This window comes from Coregonus lavaretus (assembly GCF_964263955.1).
Source record: "Coregonus lavaretus genome assembly, chromosome: 4".
NCBI lineage: Eukaryota > Metazoa > Chordata > Actinopteri > Salmoniformes > Salmonidae > Coregonus > Coregonus lavaretus.
Genome location: NC_139991.1, coordinates 14816765 through 14842157, shown reverse-complemented (window position 1 = coordinate 14842157; position 25393 = coordinate 14816765). Strand labels below are relative to the sequence as shown.

Here is a 25393-nt window from a genome sequence, read left to right as displayed (position 1 = left end):
ACTCTCCTTAGGTCTCATTATTCAGTGAACTGGCGTGTAATCCTGTCAATATTGCTAGTTCATTGTGGTGTATGAACAGGAAATAATTGAGTGTTCAGGAGATATAATTGTGTCGTTATTCCGTGTGCGATATTAGTGACATTTATTGAGTGGTCTGAAACCTACTGATTGAGTACACACGTGTACAATCTTGTTCTGATTGAATGTGAAGTTCAGTAACACGATAGCTTTACCTATTTTTAAGGTCTACTGTATGCGGTAACCTATCCATACTCACTGCTAAGGCTATGGGGCCTCATCTAGCATAAAATGCAGGACAAAATGGGATAAGACCTTCGTCACATTGTATGCAACGTGGAGGCATAATGCACCCTTCATCGCTTCGAAAAGCCCTGCATTCTGTTTAAACCCACACAAAATACAAATAGCTCAAACAAACAATGATCGATTCCTCAGGTGTGAAACCAAAGTTACCTGACAAATAAAGAGAATCCAAACTACCTCAGATTTACAGCTAGGCTAAAACAGAGAAGGCAGTTTTATTCAAATTTCAGCTAGCTTTCTTTTCTATAACAGTGTTCTAACAACACTTCCTGAGTCTCGGCTGTTGCAGGAGGTACTATGTCTCTCACCAGCCTCTGACTTCTATTTGACCATTGAGATTTATGGAACAAATAGCAGGGGTCAGTGTAAATATCAAAAGTCAATCACCCATCGCACCGTGACCTGGTCAACTCCACACCGCAAAGCAAATGGAAAAGTTTATGGAGATGTAGAGCTTTTTCCAAATGCTATTTTCCCCTGCGTGAAAGGTTAGACTCTCTTATCTAAGAGAGCCCCTTCAATGATGGTGTGTTATTGTGCTGGGCAGAATGAGTCAGATAGAACAGCTCAGCAGCAGCCGGGCTCAGATATAACTTCAAGGCAAGCACACTCACAATGCAGATGACACACCCGACTAGACAAAATGATGACAATGGGTCACAAACCCCCCCCCCCATTAAAACCAAACAAAGGCAGTACCCTCGCTCAAAAAGGCCCACAACAGCAGAGATGTCGGCTAGGCTAGCCCAATCCAACATTAACAAACACACAACCTCACAAGAACTGAGATGTCATACCAACAGAAAAACAGGCTGCAGATTCAAAAGACGTGACTCATCATCTGCAACAGTAATAGGATGAAGCAGATATACAGGTAACTGCCAAAATAAAGAAAACACTTGAGTAAATAAGGGATTCAAAGCATATTAAAAGCAGGTGCTTCCACACAGGTGTGGTTCCTGAGTTAATTAAGCAATGTATATAAAAAAATATTTACCAAATGTATAAAAATGCTGGGCAGGCCATTATTTTGGCTACCATGGCTATGCCCCCATAGGATGACAATGCCCCCATCCACAGGACACAAGTGGTCACTGAATGGTTTGATGAGCATGAAAACGATGTAAGCCATATGCCATGGCCTTCTCAGTCACCAGATCTCAACCCAATTGAACACTTATGGGAGTTTATGGAGCGGCGCCTGAGACAGCGTTTTCCACCACCATCAACAAAACACCAAATAATGGAATTTATTGTGGAAGAATGGTGTCGCATCCCTCCAATAGAGTTCCAGACACTTGTAGAATCTATGCCAAGGTGCTTTGAAGTTGTTCTGGCTCATGCTGGCCCAATGCCCTACTAAGGCACTTTATGTTGGTGTTACCTTTATTTTGGCAGGTACCTGTATCTCTGAAAGGGAAGGGGGCTCTGAACTGAAGCACAGAAAATTGGCCAAGTAATCATCTAAACAAATGAACAGCTAGCTATTACCTAAGCTTCCATTACCTGGGCCATCACGAACATTATTATTCAATCAACCTCTAATCAACGATGGACAAGTAGCCATGTCTCTGCCTCTCTCTTTTTCTGCTAAAATATAATTGCTGGGATCATTTCCTACGATATGGAACCAAACATGTTATTTTAATGCAGTGTCAACTCCAATGAAGCTTGTGTTCCCGGAACCCTTCGCTGAGCAGAGAGCAATTATGGTTTCCTGCGTGCATAATCAGGCACCCACAGCAGATGGCTTAGAGAAGACGCCAACGTCGCCTGGCCTCGCTCGGTGGAGAGCCAGACCAGCCACGGCTGCACTGGGATGGGGATGAATTGCTCAGTGTGTGCACGGCACGCTGGACACAAACCACACGCATGTCGGCAACAATTGCATGCAAACACACGCAAATTCTCACACAGTTTGCGAAATTCAAACGATACACGATTACCTAAAAACTCAATGTAAAATTCACAAACACCCACTGGAATGTAGCAAGACAACCAACACCCACACACTCCCCGGAGGGCATATTTACAGGGATAATGAACAAAAGATTTGATATGCTGAAGGGGCAGAACAAAGCATTTACAGCCGAGCGTCCTCACTGGTTACGGCCCTCTAAAAGCCATGTGGGAGCTCTGTGGGAGGCTAGAGGACAGGGCCCATCTGCTGGTTCTGACCCATCTGTTCCTCTCTGAGTGAGCCCTGTGCCCACAGCGGGTCTCCTGCTCTCTGGACCAGTACCAGAGCTCCCCAGCAGCCCCCCAGGGCCAGGAGAAGAGAAGACCCCCACCAGATACTATGGACTAGCAGCGGTGAGGAGGATTCACTGCTCTGACCAGAACATAACCGGCTTTGGCTCAGACTATTAAGAGGAGGAGGAGAGGATAGTGAGGAGGAATGCAAGGAAGAAGAGGAAACATGACAAGACAGTACAACTAATAATGAAGGAGAAGAGATGAGGTTGATGGTGCTCATTATTATTGACTACAACAGTAATGATGATAAACGGTGTAAGATGTATTTGTGTTATTCTGTTCTTACCTTCTCCTGCCAGTGGAGGATGCCAATGATGACCAGGATGAAAACACACACGCCGATCAGAGCGATGGCGGTCAGTAGGACTATGTTACTGGGGGTCAGATACAACTTTGCACTCCAACTAAAGGAGGGAAAGGGTAGGAGAGAGAAAGAGCGTATCAACTACTACATGACATAAAACTCATACAAAAGGTATGTCTTATTTTTTCCAACCCTATCAGAAGGTAAGAGTCAATGTGCTATATTAAGGACATTTTGCACATTTTGCTTTATCTGAGGTGTTATTTGACAATGAAGTTTCTGTAATCACTAAATATGAAAATACCCTGACATTATGTCATATTACGTCAAAATGAATCAAGAAATGAACCATTTAACTAAAAAAATCTCAAAAACTAAAAATGACAAGAGCAATTCCGGTCTTTCGATCCACATATTTTGTGACTATTGAAGAGAACAGAGAGTTCGTTTGAATGGTTTGACTAAAAACAGGAACAGACCCAGACTGTGGGAAAGTGTTATTATACTACAATAAATGGCTGAAGAAGAACATTACACCTGCTCAAATATTAATCAAAACCCTTGTGAGAGAACTTCATTAAGACATTCTATCAGAACTAATAAACACATTAAATATGAATGGTGAAAACTAAAACAATCAATGGCAATGCAGAACACAACATTAGCCACAATATCTTGCGTTAACCTGTGCCCAATAGAGATTATGACACTGAAGACACCTTCTTTACACAGCTAGCTATACATTGAGCATTCACTGTAATGTATGAACAGTACATGATGTATGCATCTACATAATGTGTGTGTGTTTTTCTGAGTAATAACTTAGTGTAGTAGCTATATATATAGTGTGTGTGTTCCATGTGTTGGTGAGAGAATGTGTTAGCTGGCCATACGGAGAGGGGGGGTTCTGCCACCTGCTGGCACTCCTGGGGGTAGGACTTCATGTGAAAACCATGGAAATATGGCCTGAGTATGTTTGTGGGTGTCCAAGTACAGATGTGTGAGTGTGTGTGTACCTGCGGGGCTCGTTGTGTGGGTATGGAATGACTATGAGCTGAGAGTTGGGGATGATGGCTGTCCACTCCTGCTTCCTCACGTCCTGCAAGACAGAAACAATGTTATTAGAGCCTCAGGGAGGTAGAATGAAGGGGCTAGCAATAATGGAAAAAGTATAGTTCAAAGTTAACACAATGCAGGCAATATAGCCCACACTTCTCAGTGCAGATACAATGTAGGGCCTGAGTCATTTCCTGTACAGTACTGCACTACAATTCCCTCTCTAGTTCAGAGTTTAAGGAACTTTATTATTAGAAGTTCAAGCTCAAAAGCTTTTCAAAGCCAGTTTCTGTATCAATTACAAAGGTAATTTTCCCTCTTCAAGTTGTTACTGGATGGCAATCACCAGCAATCATTAAATTAATCTTTCTCACAGAGTCCTCTAGGGAAGAGAGACTCATTTCCGACAACACATCTATCATTTGGCAACATTAAGGGACAAGTGAAACACACTCACTCGCTCACACACGCAGTGTGTGACGGCGTACTTTGCATCCTCTTTTACTCAGAGCCACCCTAATGAGAACCCAGGGTTTTTAGCTACCTATACCCGAGCTATTTAAAGCCATGCATTTAAGATACACACTGGCTAGTAAATTAAATAAATGAGGTCTGCTGAAGTATCCCCCTGGTGTGTCAGCCTACTTCCTACAGTCCCATTAGCTGGAGTATCGTTACAATGCTGAGGGTTGTGTGGGTTTGCATATGACTCCTTCCTGACACGGAGAAATGTCAATTAAAGAGCATGACATACTTACATAGCTCAGAGATACAAATACTATGTAAGGCAAAGACTCAAAGCAAATCAGAGCAGCAGATTCAGGGATTTCGATTTTATAATTGCTAGTGATTGTTTATGTTTGAGGTAAAATAGGTTAAGGAGAATAATGATGCAGTGAATGAGTCACCTTATCGTGTTACTGCACTGTGCACAGTGTGTTAGTTCATTAGTAGTCGCAGTTCTTAACCTACTAAAGCTAATGCTGACATTTTGCTCTTCAATGCAGTGTGGTTTATGCAGAACGGCGGTGAGAGACAGTGACAGGCTGCGCTTCTGGCACTTTGGCTAAGAGAAGACGTCTGTGTTTTAGAGGAGGAAAGCGTTTCTGGGTTTTCAGAGAATGTTTCAAAGGAGAGCGCTGGGTCTGAAGCTGGGAGTGAAGTGGGGTTTTTGGGCGGCGAGAGCAGAGTGGGAATCTTGATTAGTGAAGTAAACCTCATGGGATTGAGAAGTGTGTACAGGAGGAGAGAGAAGTAGAACACACTCCTTAGCTTACTCAAAACCCTCACATGGCCTCCTGAATTTTTCACCCTGTGAGGAAGGGTTGGAGACAGACCTGAGAGACAGATATTATCCTCTCCAAACTCTCACAGAGACAGTGAGATAGACACAGCTGTTCATTAAATGTGTATACTGACTGTACAAAACACCTTCTTAATATTGTGCGCCCTCAGAACCTCAATTCGTCAGGACATGAACTCTACAAGCTGTCGAAAGCGTTCCACAGGGATGCTGGCCCATGTTGACTCCAATGCTCCCACAGTTGTGTCAATTTGGCTGGATGTCCTTTGGGTGGTGGACCATTGTTGATACACACAGGAAACTGTGTAGCTCAGTTGGTAGAGCATGGCGTTTGCGACGCCAGGGTTGTGGGTTTGATTCCCACGGGGGGCCAGTATGAAAAATGTATGCACTCACTAACTGTAAGTCACTCTGGATAAGAGCGTCTTCTAAATGACTAAAATGTAAATGTAAATGAAACTGTTGAGCATGAAAAACCCAACAGCGTTGCAGATCTTGACACAAACCGGTGCACCTGGCACCTACTACCATACCACGTTCAAAGGCACTTACATTTTTTGTCTTGCCCATTCACCCTCTGAATGGCACACATTCACAATCCATGTCTCAAGGCTTAAAAATCCGTCTTTAACCTGTCACCTCCCCTTCATCTACACGGACAGCTTTCACCTGGATTCACCTGGTCAGTCTATATCATGGAAAGAGCAGGTGTCCTTTATGTTTTGTACACTGTATGTAGCACAGGTAGCACTGAAGACACCATATTCATACACCCTCTGAAGGTAAAAATTGGTTAGCATAATACAAAGCATTATAAAGATTTTATTAACTGCTGTGTGGGGAAATGTGAACCTTAGTGGAAACATTTTCTTGCATAACTCAAAAGATGTGAGCGACAACCAAGCACGTTGCTGTACTTCAGATGCTTTACTCAGTACGAGCCTCGCTCCCAAGGTAGTAAGGTATGGGCAGAAATTTGCAATGCAAATCCGTTTTGATGAAGACCTCTGTTCTATTCTTTGACAGGCGAGGAACGGGAGCGAGCGTCTTAAATTCAACTAAGCCGTGCAGGGGAATCTATCGAGGAACCAACAAACAGCATTTCAAACGGCACGCGATATGAGAGACAGAAGGCTGTCGCTCCACACAAACCCAAACCACATGCCAATGTTTGAGGTAGCACAAAAGTGGGTGAACGAAGAAGATAATTAATTATTTACTGCATAATAGACCATCTACTTATCATATTGCAACAGGAAGAAACATTTACATTAACCTGCAGTAGAGTTAGTGTCACTATCAGTGGCTCTGGGTGTGTTCTCCACATGGGTGCAGTGACTAGAAACAGTATCAGTTCCATGCTGTAGTTATTAGACCTGTGTAGCTCCTACTTCATCTGTAGCTCCTACTGCATCCTGTCCTGTCTGTGTTTTGTCTGGCATGTCCCTCCTCTCCGCTCCCCTCCCCCAGTGCTGCAGCGCACCATACTGTACCTTGTCCCCGAGGGGCCGGGGGATACCCACGTACAGGTGGTCCAGGAAGTTGGCGCTGCGCCCCAGCCCCAGGACGGTGTAAGGCAGCTGCAGGGAGAGGTGGGCCGACTGGCTCAGCTGGCCGGCTGCATGGAGGGGAAAACAAAGGAGCCATTAGAGCCATTCAGACCCATAAACAAGCCTCATAAAAGAGGAGCCATTAGAGCCATTCAGACCCATAAACAAGCCTCATAAAAGAGGAGCCATTAGAGCCATTCAGACCCATAAACAAGCCTCATAAAAGAGGAGCCATTAGAGCCATTCAGACCCATAAACAAGACTAATAAAATAGGAGCCATTAGAGCCATTCAGACCCATAAACAAGACTCATAAAAGAGGAGCTATTAGAGCCATTCAGACCCATAAACAAGACTCATAAAAGAGGAGCCATTAGAGCCATTCAGACCCATAAACAAGACTCATAAAAGAGGAGCCATTAGAGCCCTTCAGACCCATAAACAAGACTCATAAAATACACAAATCAGACCATCCTATTCCTACCATCGCCCAGTCCAGAGGCGTCTACCGCCCCCCCCCTCCTCCACCACCACCACCACGTCCTCGCCACTGGCCCACGCTCAGGCCCTGCCAAGCGCAGCCGACGTAAATCACCCGCTTTACGGTAAACAAAGAGAGCACCACGGCAACAAATCAGAATAAATGTGGCTGGACTGCATGGCGGGTCTGGACCCACACTCAGATGGAAGTCTGTTTTTACATTTACGATGTGCAGAAAGCAAAAGATCCAATGACTGATTAAAGCAGGATCTTTAGTCCACATAAAAAAAAACACAGTGTGTTCTGCCTAGCTATTATCTACACATTTAACCTAAGTATAGAGCCTAAAAGCCTGAGGTTAAATGCCTGTCTATGAATAAAGCATAAGTGTACACCATCTTGAGCGAATGTATATATTACCTTCCACGAATCTCCATTGTAACAGTTTGAAATTAGGAACAACTAGACCATCTCCTCTGAAATGAAAGCGTGACCCTGCTTTGAGCCCTGTTCCTGCTTTCTGTAATTGATTGCAATGATGGAGCAGGTTACACCGAGCAGCTTCAGAGCAGTTGCTGTAAAAGCCAATGTAATTGCTTCAATCATACAGAGATGCTCACTTAAAAAAAATAAGAGCTATCATTTAAATTGACTGGCAGGGACAAAGGAAGCTGAGAAAGTCAGAATCTGTCATTACATGTAGAAATATGGTACTGTATACATTTCTGTTAATAAAGAGGCTTGTCCATTGTAGTGACACTGATTGGAAGTCCACTTCACAGTGCTAGTAAAACCAGTAGGCTAACTGTTAATATGGACGTCACACTGAGACCTTGGTGTATGTGTGAGATCGATCCCTCCCATCAGCTTTGTGATACAATAGCAGGGTATTGACTCTGACACATACACTGAGCGTACAAAACATGCTCTTTTCATGACACAGACTGACCAGGTGAAAGCTATGATCCCTTATTGATGTCACCTGTTAAATCCACTTCAATCAGTGTAGATCAGTGGTCATCAACCTTTTCGGAGTCAAGATCACTTTCTGAGTCAAAATGCAAGCCTAGATCTACTGCTCAAATTTAAAAAAAAACATTACTTAAAAAAACATAAGCCTATGCAACATTAACCAATTAAAAACAGTGCTGTAGCAATGAGGTTTGTGCAGTAGGCTATAGGCCCAATACATTATCACTGCATATTGGCTATGCTTGAATTGCCCTGCCAATGCTGTTCTTCTCAGACCATTTAATAATGTTTAGGTATATGATCACACTGGGTATTTTTTTTTTTTTTACTGGACTGATGGCCTGCATCTGATGGTCAGTCTGAGGGGAGGGAGGGAGCAGCGGTGAGGCTGCCTCTCACCCAACTCACCGTCCCTCCGCTCTCCCTCCTGCCGCTGAGAAAAGGGGACACAGTCTTCCAGCTGATGGCGAAACTCAAGTCGCACTGCATTATTTCAGCCGTAAGGGCTTCTGAATCAAAAGCACCTACCGCCAACAGCGAAATTTAAAAAAGGAACGCAAGGCTTTATCATTGTGTTTTTTACAGAAATGTTTGGTGATTGACTCAAACCGGAGATCGACCAGTCGATTGCGATCAACTGGTTGGTGACCACTGGTGTAGATGAAGGGAAGGAGACAGGTTAGAGAAGGATTTTAAAGCCTTGAGACATGGATTGTGTGTGTGCCACTCAGAGGGTGAATGGGCAAAAAAAATAAGTGCCTTTGAACGGGGTATGGTAGTAGGTGCCAGGCGCACTGGTTTGAGTGTGTCAAGAACTGCAACACTGCTGGGTTTTTCACGCTCAACAGTTTCCCGTCTGTATCAAGAATGATCCACCACCCAAAGGACATTCAGCCAACTTGACACAACTGTGGGAAGCATTGGAGTCAACATGGGTCAGAATCCCTGTGGAACGCTTTCGAAACCTTGTAAGGTCCATGCCCTGACGAACTGAGGCTGTTCTGAGGGCAAAAGGGGGTGCAACTCAATATTAGGAAGGTGTTCCTAATTCTTTGAACACTCAGTGTATATGTCATGTATGCAATCAATTTTGTCCTCTCTGGACACTCACTAATGACTCTTTGTTATGTATGTGTGGTGGGGAATGAGGTGCAGTTTCATTATGTTCTGACCTGGGGCATCCAAGATCCTTACATGTACAGTGAGGGAAAAAAGTTTTTAATCCCCTGCTGATTTTGTACGTTTGCCCACTGACAAAGACATGATCAGTCTATAATTTTAATGGTAGGTTTATTTGAACAGTGAGAGACAGAATAACAACAACAAAATCCAGAAAAATGCATGTCAAAAATGTTATAAATTGATTTGCATTTGAATGAGGGAAATAAGTATTTGACCCCTCTGCAAAACATTACTTAGTACTTGGTGGCAAAACCCTTGTTGGCAATCACAGAGGTCAGACGTTTCTTGTAGTTGGCCACCAGGTTTGCACACATCTCAGGAGGGATTTTGTTCCACTCCTCTTTGCAGATCTTCTCCAAGTCAATAAGGTTTCGAGGCTGACTTTTGGCAACTCGAACCTTCAGCTCCCTCCACATATTTCCTATGGGATTAAGGTCTGGAGACTGGCTAGGCCACTCCAGGACCTTAATGTGCTTCTTCTTGAGCCACTCCTTTGTTGCCTTGGCCGTGTGTTTTGGGTCATTGTCATGCTGGAATACCCATCCACGACCCATTTTCAATGCCCTGGCTGAGGGAAGGAGGTTCTCACCCAAGATTTGACGGTACATGGCCCCGTCCATCGACCCTTTGATGCGGTGAAGTTGTCCTGTCCCCTTAGCAGAAAAATACCCCCAAAGCATAATGTTTCCACCTCCCCGTTTGACGGTGGGGATGGTGTTCTTGGGGTCATAGGCAGCATTCCTCCTCCTCCAAACACAGCGAGTTGAGTTGATACCAAAGAGCTCGATTTTGGTCTCATCTGACCACACCACTTTCACCCAGTTCTCCTCTGAATCATTCAGATGTTCATTGGCAAACTTCAGACTGGCCTGTATATGTGCTTTCTTGAGCAGGGGGACCTTGCGGGCGCTGCAGGATATCAGTCCTTCACAGCGTAGTGTGTTACCAATTGTTTTCTTGGTGACTATGGTCCCAGCTGCCTTGAGATCCTGTGTAGTTCTGGGCTGATTCCTCACCGTTCACATGATCATTGCAACTCCACAAGGTGAGATCTTGCATAGAGCCCCAGGCCGAGGGAGATTGACAGTTCTTTTGTGTTTCTTCCATTTGCGAATAATGGTCTTGTAGCCCATTCCAGCCTTGTGTAGGTCTACAATCTTGTCCCTGACATCCTTGGAGAGCTCTTTGGTCTTGGCCATGGTGGAGAGTTTGGAATCTGATTGATTGATTTCTTCTGTGGACAGGTGTCTTTTATACAGGTAACAAGCTGAGATTAGGAGCACTCCCTTTAAGAGTGTGCTCCTAATCTCAGCTCGTTACTTGTATAAAAGACACCTGGGAGCCAGAAATCTTTCTGATTGAGAGGGGGTCAAATATTTATTTCCCTCATTAAAATGCAAATCAATTTATAACATTTTTGAAATAAGTTTTTTCTGGATTTTGTTGTTGTTATTCTGTCTCTCACTGTTCAAATAAACCTACCATTACAATTATAGACTGATCATTTCTTTGTCAGTGGGCAAATGTACAAAATCAGCAGGGGATCAAATATTTATTTCTCTCACTGTACAGTTCTACTGAAAACTAAAGAAAAGTCACTCAGCGGAGAGAGTGTGAGCAGAGAGAGATGGCTTAATGATGTTATTTAAAAGAAAAACAATTTGCTCTGTGTAAGCCTCTCGTCGGTAATGAGAAGAGGGAGAGGGCTTTTAAAATCACAGTTTAGAGGTGTTACCGTGCTGGAAAAAGGACAAAGGAAAGCTAATTACTTTATCCATGAACATTAAAATGGAGTTTGAATTCTGGGCACTGTCCTGGCTCTTCTCTCTGGTATTAGAGAGCTGAGGAAGGCGTTGCAGTTTTGGAATTGTCCACTAATGAGAGGGCACACACTAGAAGACCACATACAGTGGGGAAAAAAGTATTTAGTCAGCCACCAATTGTGCAAGTTCTCCCACTTAAAAAGATGAGAGAGGCCTGTAATTTTCATCATAGGTACACGTCAACTATGACAGACAAAATTAGATTGTTTCTTCCAGAAAATCACATTGTAGGATTTTTTATGAATTTATTTGCAAATTATGGTGGAAAATAAGTATTTGGTCAATAACAAAAGTTTATCAATACTTTGTTATATACCCTTTGTTGGCAATGACACAGGTCAAATGTTTTCTGTAAGTCTTCACAAGGTTTTCACACACTGTTGCTGGTATTTTGGCCCATTCCTCCATGCAGATCTCCTCTAGAGCAGTGATGTTTTGGGGCTGTCACTGGGCAACACAGACTTTCAACTCCCTCCAAAGATTTTCTATGGGGTTGAGATCTGGAGACTGGCTAGGCCACTCCAGGACCTTGAAATGCTTCTTACGAAGCCACTCCTTCGTTGCCCGGGCGGTGTGTTTGGGATCATTGTCATGCTATCAGCCACGTTTCATCTTCAATGCCCTTGCTGATGGAAGGAGGTTTTCACTCAAAATCTCACGATACATGGCCCCATTCATTCTTTCCTTTACACGGAGCAGTCGTCCTGGTCCCTTTGCAGAAAAACTGCCCCAAATCATGATGTTTCCACCCCCATGCTTCACAGTAGGTATGGTGTTCTTTGGATGCAACTCAGCATTCTTTGTCCTCCAAACACGACGAGTTGAGTTTTTACCAAAAAGTTATATTTTGGTTTCATCTGACCATATGACATTCTCCCAATCCTCTTCTGGATCATCCAAATGCACTCTAGCAAACTTCAGACGGGCCTGGACATGTACTGGCTTAAGCAGGGGATCACGTCTGGCACTGCAGGATTTGAGTCCCTGGCGGCGTAGTGTGTTACTGATGGTAGGCTTTGTTACTTTGGTCCCAGCTCTCTGCAGGTCATTCACTAGGTCCCCCCATGTGGTTCTGGGATTTTTGCTCACCGTTCTTGTGATCATTTTGACCCCACGGGGTGCGATCTTGCGTGGAGCCCCAGATCGAGGGAGATTATCAGTGGTCTTGTATGTCTTCCATTTCCTAATAATTGCTACCACAGTTGATTTCTTCAAACCAAGCTGCTTACCTATTGCAGATTCAGTCTTCCCAGCCTGGTGCAGGTCTACAATTTTGTTTCTGGTGTCCTTTGACAGCTCTTTGGTCTTGGCCATAGTGGAGTTTGGAGTGTGACTGTTTGAGGTTGTGGACAGGTGTATTTTATACTGATAACAAGTTCAAACAGGTGCCATTAATACAGGTAACGAGTGGAGGACAGAGGAGCCTCTTAAAGAAGAAGTTACAGGTCTGTGAGAGCCAGAAATCTTGCTTGTTTGTAGGTGACCAAATACTTATTTTCCACCATAATTTGCAAATAAATTCGTAAAAAATCCTACAATGTGATTTTCTGTATTTTTTTTCTCAATTTGTCTGTCATAGTTGATGTGTACCTATGATGAAAATTACAGGTCTCTCATCTTTTTAAGTGGGAGAACTTGCACAATTGGTGGCTGACTAAATACTTTTTTCCCCCACTGTATAAACTGACAGAGTAATCAGATGAAGGTGTATATTGGTTCACCAGAATTACTCTTTTGATATGATTCTAAATGTGGCCAATGCATAAAGAGATTATAAACAGGACATTTAAAAGTAAGCAGTTCATTTAAATGTTGTTCCAACTCAGGGTTACCCAAACTCTGTCCTTGCACTACAAAGCTGATTCAAATAACCAACTGATTATTTGAATCAGGTGAGTAATGCTAGGGAAAAAACCAAAACGTGCACCCAGTGGGGACCCGGGGACCCAGTTTGGGAAACCCTGTTCTAACTGGGCTACCATGACCGGACCCAAGGGTCTTTCTCTATACTGTCAGGCACAGAGCCAAAGATTCAGATACACAAAAGATTCAGATACACACAATAGTCAGCAGAAAGTGTGTGAGCTCTGACTTGTCCCCATGTGAACTGTTGTAACAGCTTTGTCTCAAACACACACACACACTGCAGCTTCTCCCTCTAACTGAATGCCAGAGTGAGCTCAGGAAGGTTATCTCTGTTTAGTCAAGGTAATAATGTATGAAACGAAGAAACACGCGCATCTCTCTCTCTTTTCTCCATTCAAGCTCAGACTAATGCCGGGCGAACACTACACGACTTTCAAAATCCTCCCATTAAACACTGTCTTTCCTGTAGTTTTTTGTCTTGCCAACGTAGCGGTGTGCATACTAAACGATCTGGCACAGACGAGGGGGTCACACTACAAGATTCTTCACTTGATGTGATTAGATCGTTAACTTAGCTAGAATGAGCTGTGGCTCAAAGCAGCCGCATAAACGTTTTCAGTCAGAGATCCACGCTTGCCATACAGAGTTGAAATCTCTAGCCAATACATTGAATTTAATAACATTGTTTGTGAACTTTAGAGCTGTAACGATTTGACACTTTGGCTTTGGATAAAAGCAAGTAGAAACGCATACTAGTAGTAGTCATCGCTCCTGCTAGAGAGTCTACACATTCTGGGTGATGCGAAAACATGTCATCATCTCACTGGCTTCTTCTCTGGCGAGCTCTCATTGGCTGTTGCTGATCACCGTTCTCAAAAGTTGTCGTTGCACATCTCACTACAACAGCATTGCAGATTTTGTGCCGATAAAATCAAACATGTTTGAAAATATCAGGGCGTCTGGGACGGCTCAAAGACTGGATCAGTAGCCCTCAGATTGCGTCTCTGACCTGCTCACATTAAACGAGCATCGGTGACGGCCACGTGCCCAGAGTAGGCAACAACATTGAGATTTTGTCACTGATCTCAAAAATGTACCCTAACCGTAAATCGGGGCCAAAATCGTCTAGTGCACGCCCGGTTTAAGTAACCACAGTCTCTGTAAGGTCTGGAGAAGAGGATGGTAGACGACATACATTTTGGGGTTAACCAGCTACCCTGACAGGCTGTAGTTGTGTGTTGAATGTTAACTAAAGGATGTGTCATGTTGCGAATGGACACAGCAGGGGGAAATGTCACAGTGCTGCTGGGGACGCTGGCTGGAGGATGTGTCACTCAGAGAGAGAGGAAGCTGGCTTAGGGACTGCCACTCTGCAGGTGGGGGAGCTAGGCTGGAGAGAGGCCATGCACTGAGGTGGGGGGTGCTGGTGGTGCTGGCTGGAGGAAGGCTTGTGGTGGGTGGGGGTTCTGGCTAGCTGCTGCGGGCTACATCCTGGTGTGTGTGGGAGCACACAGACAGACCTTGGCGGAGCGCTCCAGCCTGCAGCACATGACTGACAGCCTCCAATCCCCCTCTCAGACCACAAAGAGGATTCAGAGCAGCCAACCAGCCAAACAGCTCCCGAAGAGCAGGCTTACTCAAGGAACATTACGCTTCCACAGGTTATCACATTCACTCATTCCCAGGCTCTCTCCAATCTGGGTGTGAGGAGTCTCAAGCATGTTGATGAGAACCAGACACCCACCCACCCACCCACACATATTCTAGAGCCTCCAAGACTTGTCTGTGTGGCAAACAGAGCAGAACACATGTTCACACCCAACGAGTCAGGACTCCTCAGCTCCAAAAGCTCATTCAGAAACATGGGCGAGTACAATACACGCACACACACTGGAGATCGACCAGTCGATTGCGATCAACTGGTTGGTGACCACTGGTGTAGATGAAGGGAAGGAGACAGGTTAGAGAAGGATTTTAAAGCCTTGAGACATGGATTGTGTATGTGTGCCACTCAGAGGGTGAATGGGCAAGAAAACATATTTAAGTGCCTTTGAACAGGGTATGGTAGTAGTTGCCAGGCGCACTGGTTTGAGTGTGTCAAGAACTGCAACACCGCTGGGTTTTTCACGCTCAACAGTTTCCCGTCTGTATCAAGAATGATCCACCACCCAAAGGACATTCAGCCAACTTGACACAACTGTGGGAAGCATTGGAGTCAACATGGGCCAGAATCCCTGTGGAATGCTTTCGAAACCTTGTAAGGTCCATGCCCCGACGAACTGAGGCTGTTCTGAGGGCAAAAGGGGGTGCAACTCAATATTAGGAAGGTGTTCCTAATTATTTGAACACTCAGTGTATATGTCATGTGTGCAATAAATTTAGTCCTCTCTGGACACTCACTAATGACTCTTTGTTATGTATGTGTGGTGGGGAATGAGGTGCAGTTTCATTATGTTCTGACCTGGGGCATCCAAGATCCTTACATGTACAGTGAGGGAAAAAAGTTTTTAATCCCCTGCTGATATTGTACGTTTGCCCACTGACAAAGACATGATCAGTCTATAATTTTAATGGTAGGTTTATTTGAACAGTGAGAGACAGAATAACAACAACAAAATCCAGAAAAATGCATGTCAAAAATGTTATAAATTGATTTGCATTTGAATGAGGGAAATAAGTATTTGACCCCTCTGCAAAACATGACTTAGTACTTGGTGGCAAAACCCTTGTTGGCAATCACAGAGGTCAGACGTTTCTTGTAGTTGGCCACCAGGTTTGCACACATCTCAGGAGGGATTTTGTTCCACTCCTCTTTGCAGATCTTCTCCAAGTCATTAAGTCCCAGCTGCCTTGAGATCATTGACAAGATCCTCCCGTGTAATTCTGGGCTGATTCCTCACTGTTCTCATGATCATTGCAACTCCACGAGGTGAGATCTTGCATGGAGCCCCAGGCCGAGGGAGATTGACAGTTCTTTTGTGTTTCTTCCATTTGCGAATAATCGCACCAACTGTTGTCAACTTCTCACCAAGCTGCTTGGCGATGGTCTTGTAGCCCATTCCAGCCTTGTGTAGGTCTACAATCTTGTCCCTGACATCCAGCTCTTTGGTCTTGGCCATGGTGGAGAGTTTGGAATCTGATTGATTGATTGCTTCTGTGGACAGGTGTCTTTTATACAGGTAACAAGCTGAGATTAGGAGCACTCCCTTTAAGAGTGTGCTCCTAATCTCAGCTCGTTACCTTTATAAAAGACACCTGGGAGCCAGAAATCTTTCTGATTGAGAGGGGGTCAAATATTTATTTCCCTCATTAAAATGCAAATCAATTTATAACATTTTTGAAATACGTTTTTCTGGATTTTGTTGTTGTTATTCTGTCTCTCACTGTTCAAATAAACCTACCATTACAATTATAGACTGATCATTTCTTTGTCAGTGGGCAAACGTACAAAATCAGCAGGGGATCAAATACTTATTTCCCTCACTGTACAGTTCTACTGAAAACGAAAGAAAAGTCATTCAGCGGAGAAAGCGTGAGCAGCGAGAGACGGCTTAATGATGCTATGTAAAAGAAAAACAATTTGCTCTGTGTAAGCCTCTCGTCAGTAATGAGAAGAGGGAGAGGGCTTTTAAAATCACAGTTTAGAGGTGTTACCGTGCTGGAAAAAGGACAAAGGAAAGCTAATGACTTCATCCATGAACATTAAAATGGAGTTTGAATTCTGTGCACTGTCCTGGCTCTTCTCCGTGGTATTAGGGAGCTGAGGAAGGCGTTGCAGTTTTGGAATTGTCCACTAATGAGAGGGCACACACTAGAAGACCACACATAAACTGACAGAGTAATCAGATGAAGGTGTATATTGCTTCACTAGAATTACTCTTTTGATATGATTCTAAATGTGGTCAATGCATAAAGACGTTATAAACAGGACATTTAAAAGTAAGCAGTTCAGTTAAATGTTGTTCCAACTCAGGAAGGTTATCTCTGTTTAGTCAAGGTAATAATGTATGAAACGAAGAAACATGCGCATCTCTCTCTCTTTTCTCCATTCAAGCTCAGACTAATGCCGGGCGAACACTACACGACTTTCAAAATCCTCACATTAAACACTGTCTTTCCTGTAGTTTTTTGTCTTGCCAACGTAGCGGTGTGCATACTAAACGATCTGGCACAGACGAGGGGGTCACACTACAAGATTCTTCACTTGATGTGATTAGATCGTTAACTTAGCTAGAATGAGCTGTGGCTCAAAGCAGCCGCATAAACGTTTTCAGTCAGAGATCCACGCTTGCCAAACAGAGTTGAAATCTCTAGCCAATACATTGAATTTAATAACATTGCTTGTGAACTTTAGAGCTGTAACGATTTGACACTTTGGCTTTGGATAAAGGCAAGTACAAACGCATACTAGTAGTAGTCATCGCTCCTGCTGGAGAGTCTACACATTCTGGGTGATGCGAAAACATGTCATCATCTCACTGGCTTCTTCTCTGGCAAGCTCTCATTGGCTGTTGCTGATCACCGTTCTCAAAAGTTGTCGTTGCACATCTCACTACAACAGCATTGCAGATTTTGTGCCGATAAAATCAAACATGTTTGAAAATATCAGGGCGTCTGGGACGGCTCAAAGACAGGATCGGTACCCCTCAGATTGCGTCTCTGACCCGCTCACATTAAACGAGCATCGTTGACGGCCACGTGCCCAGAGTAGGTAACAACATTGAGATTTTGTCACTGATCTCAAAAATGTACCCTAACCGTAAATCGGGGCCAAAATCGTCTAGTGCACGCCCGGCTTAAGTAACCACAGTCTCTGTAAGGTCTGGAGAAGAGGATGGTAGACGACATACATTTTGGGGTTAACCAGCTACCCTGACAGGTTGTAGTTGTGTGTTGAATGTTAACTAAAGGATGTGTCATGTTGCGAATGGACACAGCAGGGGGAAATGTCACAGTGCTGCTGGGGACGCTGGCTGGAGGATGTGTCACTCAGAGAGAGAGGAAGCTGGCTTAGGGACTGCCACTCTGCAGGTGGGGGAGCTAGGCTGGAGAGAGGCCATGCACTGAGGTGGGGGGTGCTGGTGGTGCTGGCTGGAGGAAGGCTTGTGGTGGGTGGGGGTTCTGACTTGCTGCTGCGGGCTACAGCCTGGTGTGTGTGGGAGCCCTATCTCCCTGCAGCACAGCCGTGGAGCACACAGACAGACCTTGGCGGAGCGCTCCAGCCTGCAGCACATGACTGACAGCCTCCAATCCCCCTCTCAGACCACAAAGAGGATTCAGAGCAGCCAACCAGCCAAACAGCTCCCGAAGAGCAGGCTTACTCAAGGAACCTTACGCTTCCACAGGTTATCACATTCACTCATTCCCAGGCTCTCTCCAATCTGGGTGTGAGGAGTCTCAAGCATGTTGATGAGTACCAGCCACCCACCCACCGACCCACACATATTGTAGAGCCTCCAAGCAAACAGAGCAGAACACATGTTCACACCCAACGAGTCAGGACTCCTCAGCTCCAAAAGCTCATTCAGAAACATGGGCGAGTACAATACACGCACACACACACGCACGCACGCACGCACGCACGCACGCACGCACGCACGCACGCACACACACACACACACACACACACACACACACACACACACACAGTGAGCCAAAGAAACCCCCCTCAGCATCAAAAGCCTGACTCAGAACATAAAACTTGCAGTGATCTCCTGTGCCAGAGAGAGAGAGAGATGGAGAGTGGATATCTAGTGGATAGGAAGAGGAGAGGAACTTTGCCAGCTTCACAACATAAAGGAAGGAAAAGCTACTCTCCAGTCTCCTCCCTAACGACTCACTTCCCATGCTGCTCTTGTGAGTCAGGGAGCAAGGGAGGAATCTCACAAGTTCAAACACTCCTAAGAGGGGATATCTACCTAACCCTCAAAAAGACATACACACGAACAATGGCAACTTACAATACTCCTCACCGAGTCTCCGAGCCAGAAGAGAGGCACTGAAGCTCAATGGTAGAGGAGAGAAGAGACAGGTGTGTGAGGCTGAGTGTTGAAACACACTGTTGCCCTCCCACCAGAGACAGAGAGGGGGGGCTGATCCAGGACTGGGCTAAAGAGGGGGAGGTACGGCTCTGAGGCACACTTGTTAACATTCAGTGTATAATTTAGAGTAGGACTCTTACTCAGTGAGTAGAGGGATAAAGAGATGCCTCAGCCCTGAATTATGTCACAGAGTGTGACTCCAGCCCACTCGTAATCAAGTCACTTTAGTCCCTCCACTCCCTCATAGACACCAGCGGTAGAAGAGACTAGCTCTCTATGCGGGCCTCTTCGGCCACCGTCCTACACACACACACACACACACACACACACACACACACACACACACACACACACACACATCACACAAAAACACACTGCAGGCTTTTAACCTTCATTGGTCACAGAGGAATTTAGTCTCACTCACAATGATACAACACAAATAGAACATACAGTGACTGGTAAACAATGGAGACTGGTAAACAATGGGACGGCGACATCATTATATTGCAACAGACACCATCAGGCAAACGCTAATGGAGATCAGCATTAGTATCGTAACAAAAGTGACCCATAGTTTTAGGACACAATTATCTTATGAAACATTATCTCAAATGGTGACCATTGTGGCCAGTAGCAATCTTTTAACAACAGCGTATAAAGAACTCGCACACGCTACATCGAATCTTGATTAGGTTTCACACAGTCAGACAAACACAGCCTCAAACACATCTTCCCAAGGCCCCAGATCATCTCGGCAACCTGTTTGTGGAGAGTTTCTCAACATCTGTCGCTATAGAAACCACTCTCTCCCCTGATTGGCCACTTCCACAGCAATGGGAGGGACGGAAAGGACACATAGTGGCGATTGCGGACGTTGCGGCGGCAGGGCCTGGGGAATAAAGGATGTTAGAGGAATGAAGTGGTACACACTGAGCCACAGCTAAGCCTGGGAGAGGAGAGGGGCCCTCAGCACCCACACAATGCAGAGGGCAGATTCAGACATTGATTTGTGGGGAGAAGCGCGTGTCTGTAGTGGAGGAGATAAGTGGCATGCCCATAGGGCTCCTATCCACTCCTCTCTTATCACTAGTGCTCTCACAGGAGGAAAAGACAGAATTAAAGCTCACGGCACCATGTGTGACACAGTGTTTGTTGAGATCATCAGCGCGTCGTGTCTGATCATCAGAAACACAACGAGAAGATGGTGAATGAAGCAAACTGAGATCTGGGTTTGACAGATCAAGACTAGTGTTGAGAGAGGAGGTAACCAGAATAGATGATCTCTCTTGTTTCCCCTCTCTCTCCTCATCTCTCTCCTCCTCTCTCGCTCCCTCCCTCTTGTCCCCTCTCTCTATCTAGCTCTTGTTAACCCTCTCCCACTCCCTCCCACTCTCTCCCTCTCTCTCTACCTCTTGTTCCCTCTCTTTCTACCTCCTGTTCTCTCTCCCTCTACCTCTTGTTCTCTCTCCATCTCTTGTTCCCTCTCTCTCATAATTGGGCATTAGGCTGCAGTTGAGATGTGTGCTCTACTACAGGTTACTGTGGCGACAGAGCAGGCTTTGAGAGGCATTCAGATCTATTACATTAGGGGAGCATGGCAGATACTAGGACTGAGACCATTCCCACTGATGGAACACAGGGAGAAGGGGAGATGTAGAGACAATACTAACACTACAGGGAGACGAGGAGATGTAGAGACAATATTTTAAAAAACCCTGGAAAAGGGGAGATGTAAAGACAATACTAACACACTACAGGGAGAAGAGGAGATGTAGAGACAATATTAACACACTACAGGGAGAAGAGGAGATGTAGAGACAATATTAACACACTACAGGGAAAAGAGGAGATGTAGAGACAATATTAACACACTACAGGGAGAAGAGGAGATGTAGAGACAATATTAACACACTACAGGGAGAAGAGGAGAAGAATGACAAAGAAAGAGAGGGAGAGAAAGATATGTGTGAGAGAACGAGACAGAGTGAGCGAAAGGAAAGAGAGTGAGTGTATTGTGTGGTTTGTAGAGAGAGATAAACAGGAGGAGTTGAACAGGCGGAGGGGTAATCCTGCATTGAATTTGAGACCAATTTACTGGCCTGAGTGCAGAAACCCACAGGAGAGAATCATGTGCAGAACAAAGCTCTGATCAATAATAATCCTCCCTCTCTCTCCAGTTGGTTAGCTCTGCACACTTCCACACATTCAACACCTTCAACTGACTTCAACCTGACAAGACACAGGTCCAGCCCAACAGGTGCTGTGTGTGTGAGAGAGTGTGTGTACTGTGTGCATGTCTGTGTGTGGTGTGTTTGGTTACCTGGGCATCTGTATGAAGAGTGACTTGTTCACCTGACTCGATCACTCATGAGTGTCATATAGAGAGTATAAAATCTGTGTGTCTCACAATAATGACAGCATAGTACAGTGATTGTGTGTGTATAGGTGTCTGTGTGTGTCTGCTGTCCTTAATCCTCCATCCTCATTTGCCTAATTAAACAGATCCTGCTGAAGTTCCCTACCGATGTAGAGCTGTTTGTTCCTCATCCCTCCTCCTCCCCTCCTCCCCTCCAATAAGCCAGCCAAAAGCCCCGGCACCATGGGAGAGAAAGAGAGGGATAGAATCCAGAGATAGGTGGATAGAGAGAGCGCATCCCCACACCTCTTTTGTACCAGTGGTACTATTCATTCACCATCCCTCATTTTTCAAATTACTGCGAATCCTCTGCTTCATTTCATCCAGTATCTTCTGTGCCCAGAGGCTAGCACCCTCCCTTCCTCCCTCCCTCCCTCTCTTATGCAGTGAACACAACACACACAGCCCGTCCTGCCATCACCAGTCGAGGGTAATCGATCTTGTCTGCTTATTAAGCCTGACACCAGACCAGACCGCCTTAACACCACGCCAGAGAAGCTTTAAAATCACTAGCTTTACCCCGCAACCAACAACATATAGATGTACACTACAAGGTCCACTGCTGACAGGTGTATAAAATTGAGCACACAGCCATGCAATCTCCATAGACAAACATTGGCAGTAGAATAGCCCATACTGAAGAGCTCAGTGACTTTCAATGTGGCACCGTCATAGGATGCCACCTTTCCAACAAGTCAGTCAGTCAAATTTCTGCCCTGCTAGAGCTGCCCCGGTCAACTTTAAGTGCTGTTATTGTGAAGTGGAAACGTCTAGGAGCAACAACGGCTCAGCCGCAAAGTGGTAGGCCACACAAGCTCACAGAATGGGATCACTGAGTGCTGAAGAGCGTAGTGCGTAAAAATCGTCTGTCCGCGGTTGCAACACTCACCACTGAGTTCCAAACTGCATTTGGAAGCAAGGTCAGCACAAGAACTGTTAGTTGGGAGCTTCATGAAATGGGTTTCCATGGCCAAGCCTAAGATCAACATGCGCAATGCCAAGCGTCGGCTGGAGTGGGGTAAAGCGCGCCGCCATTGGACTCTGGAGCAGTGGAAACGCATTCTCTGGAGTGATGAATCACGTTTCACCATCTCGCAGTCCGACGGACGAATCTGGGTTTGGCGGATGCCAGGAGAACGCTACCTGCACGAATGCATAGTGACGACTGTAAAGTTTGGTGGAGGAGGAATAATGAATGGTCTGGGGCTGTTTTTCATGGTTCGGGTTAGGACCCTTAGTTCCAGTGAAGGGAAATCTTAACGCTAAAGCGTACAATGACATTCTGTGCTTTCAACTTTGTGGCAACAGTTTGGGGAAGGCCCTTTCCTGTTTGAGTATTACAATACCCCCGTACACAAAGCGAGGCCAATACAGAAATGGTTTGTTGAGATCGGTGTGGAAGAACTTGAACACCTTTGGAATGAATCGGAACGCAGACTGCGAGCCAGGCCTGATCGTCCAACATCAGTGCCCGACCTCACTAATGCTCTTGTGGCTGAATGGAAGCAAGTCCCCGCAGCAATGTTCCAACATCTAGTGGAAAGCCTTCCCAGAAGAGTGGAGGCTGTTATAGCACCAAAGGGGGGACCAACTCCATATTAATGCTCATGTTTTTGGAATGAGATGTTGAGCAGGCTATCTTCTGTACCTTGTCACAACACAACTGATTGGCTCAAATGCATTAAGAAGGAAAGAAATTCCACAAATTAACTTTTAACAAGGCACACCTGTTAATTGAAATGCATTCCAGGTGACTACCTCATGAAGCTGGTTGAGAGAATGCCAAGAGTGTGCAAAGCTGTCATCAAGGCAAAGGGTGACTACTTTGAAGAATCTAAAATATATTTTGATTTCTTGAACACTTTTTTGGTTACTACATGATTCCATATGTGTTATTTCATAGTTTTGATGTCTTCACTATTATTCTACAATGTAGAAAATAGTAAAAATACAGAAAAACCCTTGAATGAGTAGGTGTGTCCAAACCTTTGACTGGTACTGTAGATGTACCTTTAATAACCCACAGGGGACTATAGCTTATTCTATATGGCCTACTGATTTACTAACTGTGCAGAATAACAACTCCCTTGATCCAAATGGCACAGAAACCAACGTTATGGAAATCTTTCTTTAAGGTCAATGTTCATCTCAAATATAGCTACAGTAGGGAAAAAAAGTATTTAGTCAGCCACCAATTGTGCAAGTTCTCCCACTTAAAAAGATGAGAGAGGCCTGTAATTTTCATCATAGGTACACGTCAACTATGACAGACAAAATGAGATTTTTTTCTCCAGAAAATCACATTGTAGGATTTTTAATGAATTTATTTGCAAATTATAGTGGAAAATAAGTATTTGGTCAATAACAAAAGTTTCTCAATACTTTGTTATATACCCTTTGTTGGCAATGACACAGGTCAAAAGTTTTCTGGGGAGCTGCCGTCAGCATTGAAATCACCCTTGTCGCAGCTCCCTCTGACAAATAGAGTGGGGGAAAAAAGTATTTAGTCAGCCACCAATTGTGCAAGTTCTCCCACTTAAAAAGATGAGAGAGGCCTGTAATTTTCATCATAGGTACACGTCAACTATGACAGACAAAATGAGAAAATAAAATCCAGAAAATCACATTGTAAAATTTTTAATGAATTTATTTGCAAATTATGGTGGAAAATAAGTATTTGGTCAATAACAAAAGTTTCTCAATACTTTGTTATACAGTGATCCCTCGCCACTTCGCGGTTCACTTATCGCGGATTCGCTATTTCGCGGATTTTCATAATGCATTTTTCTTTTTTTTTTGGTGCATTGTGCTCTGCATTCTGATTCGCTAAAAACTCACTCCCGCTTCTTGTATCAAAACATGCTACGAATTGTGCTATCATTTTGTCGTCTCGTGCAGTTATGTGTACGTACATAAAACAGCTTGGCAAATTTACATTAAGTTGGCCAAATTATCTTGTAATTTCGAACATCTTCTAAACCCATAATGTCGACGAAACGGCCTACACGTGAGTCACTGTATTTGTATACATGTAATAGTTGCTAATTGTAAAAAAAAAAAAGTTTTCTATTTCGCGGATTTCACTTATCGCGGGTCATTTTCGGAACGTAACCCCCGCGATAAACGAGGGATTACTGTATACCCTTTGTTGGCAATGACACAGGTCAAAAGTTTTCTGTAAGTCTTCACAAGGTTTTCACACACTGTTGCTGGTATTTTGGCCCATTCCTCCATGCAGATCTCCTCTAGAGCAGTGATGTTTTGGGGCTGTCGCTGGGCAACACAGACTTTCAACTCCCTCCAAAGATTTTCTATGGGGTTGAGATCTGGAGACTGGCTAGGCCACTCCAGGACCTTGAAATGCTTCTTACGAAGCCACTCCTTCGTTGCCCGGGCGGTGTGTTTGGGATCATTGTCATGCTGAAAGACCCAGCCACGTTTCATCTTCAATGCCCTTGCTGATGGAAGGAGGTTTTCACTCAAAATCTCACGATACATGGCCCCATTCATTCTTTCCTTTACACGGATCAGTCGTCCTGGTCCCTTTGCAGAAAAACAGCCCCAAAGCATGATGTTTCCACCCCCATGCTTCACAGTAGGTATGGTGTTCTTTGGATGCAACTCAGCATTCTTTGTCCTCCAAACACGACGAGTTGAGTTTTTACCAAAAAGTTCTATTTTGGTTTCATCTGACCATATGACATTCTCCCAATCCTCTTCTGGATCATCCAAATGCACTCTAGCAAACTTCAGACGGGCCTGGACATGTTCTGGAACTGCAGGATTTGAGTCCCTGGCGGCGTAGTGTGTTACTGATGGT

General features: G+C 44.6%; 1 protein-coding gene across 1 annotated transcript in view; it reads right to left on the bottom strand.

The window, feature by feature from the left end:
* The window catches only part of LOC311128684 (T-cell immunomodulatory protein-like), a 125518-nt gene that overhangs the window by 1896 nt on the left and 98229 nt on the right, over window positions 1–25393 (bottom strand). The window contains exons 15-17 of the mRNA XM_084160895.1: window positions 6737–6861; window positions 3901–3983; window positions 2867–2984 (exon numbers count right to left, since the gene is read on the bottom strand). Coding sequence (XP_084017021.1) covers window positions 2867–2984; window positions 3901–3983; window positions 6737–6861 — 326 coding nt within the window. The remainder of the gene's footprint in view (window positions 1–2866; window positions 2985–3900; window positions 3984–6736; window positions 6862–25393) is intronic.